The 834-nt window shown below is 64.3% G+C and overlaps 1 protein-coding gene across 1 annotated transcript in view; it reads right to left on the bottom strand.

Moving 5' to 3' along the window:
• LOC104289446 (chromodomain-helicase-DNA-binding protein 3-like) overlaps window positions 1-834 on the bottom strand; it is a 15,144-nt gene that overhangs the window by 4,377 nt on the left and 9,933 nt on the right. Inside the window, exon 6 of the mRNA XM_009888382.1 lies at window positions 31-180. Coding sequence (XP_009886684.1) covers window positions 31-180 — 150 coding nt within the window. The remainder of the gene's footprint in view (window positions 1-30; window positions 181-834) is intronic.

Raw genomic sequence — 834 nt, 5'->3', positions numbered from 1 at the left:
CCCAAGGATGCCTGTGTGTCCCCCCCCGACCGCCTGGGTGCCCCTGGACGCTGGGGTCCTACCGTTGAAGCGGTCGATGGCCTCCTGGCGCAGGGCCCCCGTGATGCCCCCGTCGATGCGCTCGTACTTGTAGCCCTCATAGTCCAGGAAATCCTCCAGCAGGTCCAGCATCTTCGTCATCTGCGGGCACTGGTTAGACTGGGAGCACCCAGGGGTGCTGGCGGCACCCAGCACTAGTTAGACTGGGAGGACCCAGGGAGGACAGGGGCAGCTGGTACTGGTCAGACTGGGAGGACCCAGGGAGGACAGGGGCAGCTGGTACTGGTCAGACTGGGAGGACGTGGGGGGGTCTGGGATGGGGTCTGGTTAGACTGGGAGCACCCAGGGGTGCTGGCGGCACCCAGCACTAGTTAGACTGGGAGGACCCAGGGAGGACAGGGGCACCTGGTACTGGTCAGACTGGAATGGTCACTGGTCAGACTGGGAGCATCCAGGGGATGCTGGGACAGGCACTGGTCAGACTGGGAGCACCCAGGGGTACTGGGAGCGTCTGGGATGGGGTCTGGTTAGACTGGGAGCACCCAGGGGTGCTGGCGGCACCCAGCACTAGTTAGACTGGGAGGACCCAGGGAGGACAGGGGCACCTGGTACTGGTCAGACTGGAATGGTCACTGGTCAGACTGGGAGCATCCAGGGGATGCTGGGACAGGCACTGGTCAGACTGGGAGCACCCAGGGGTACTGGGAGCACCCTGCACTGGTCAGACTGGAAGGACTCGAAGGGGCTGGAATGGTCACTGGTCAGACTGGGAGCACCCAGAGGAGTGGGAGTTGG

This window comes from Charadrius vociferus, unplaced genomic scaffold (genome assembly GCF_000708025.1).
Source record: "Charadrius vociferus isolate BGI_N301 unplaced genomic scaffold, ASM70802v2 scaffold817, whole genome shotgun sequence".
NCBI classification, from domain to species: Eukaryota; Metazoa; Chordata; class Aves; order Charadriiformes; family Charadriidae; genus Charadrius; species Charadrius vociferus.
This window is presented reverse-complemented; position numbering and strand designations above follow the sequence as displayed.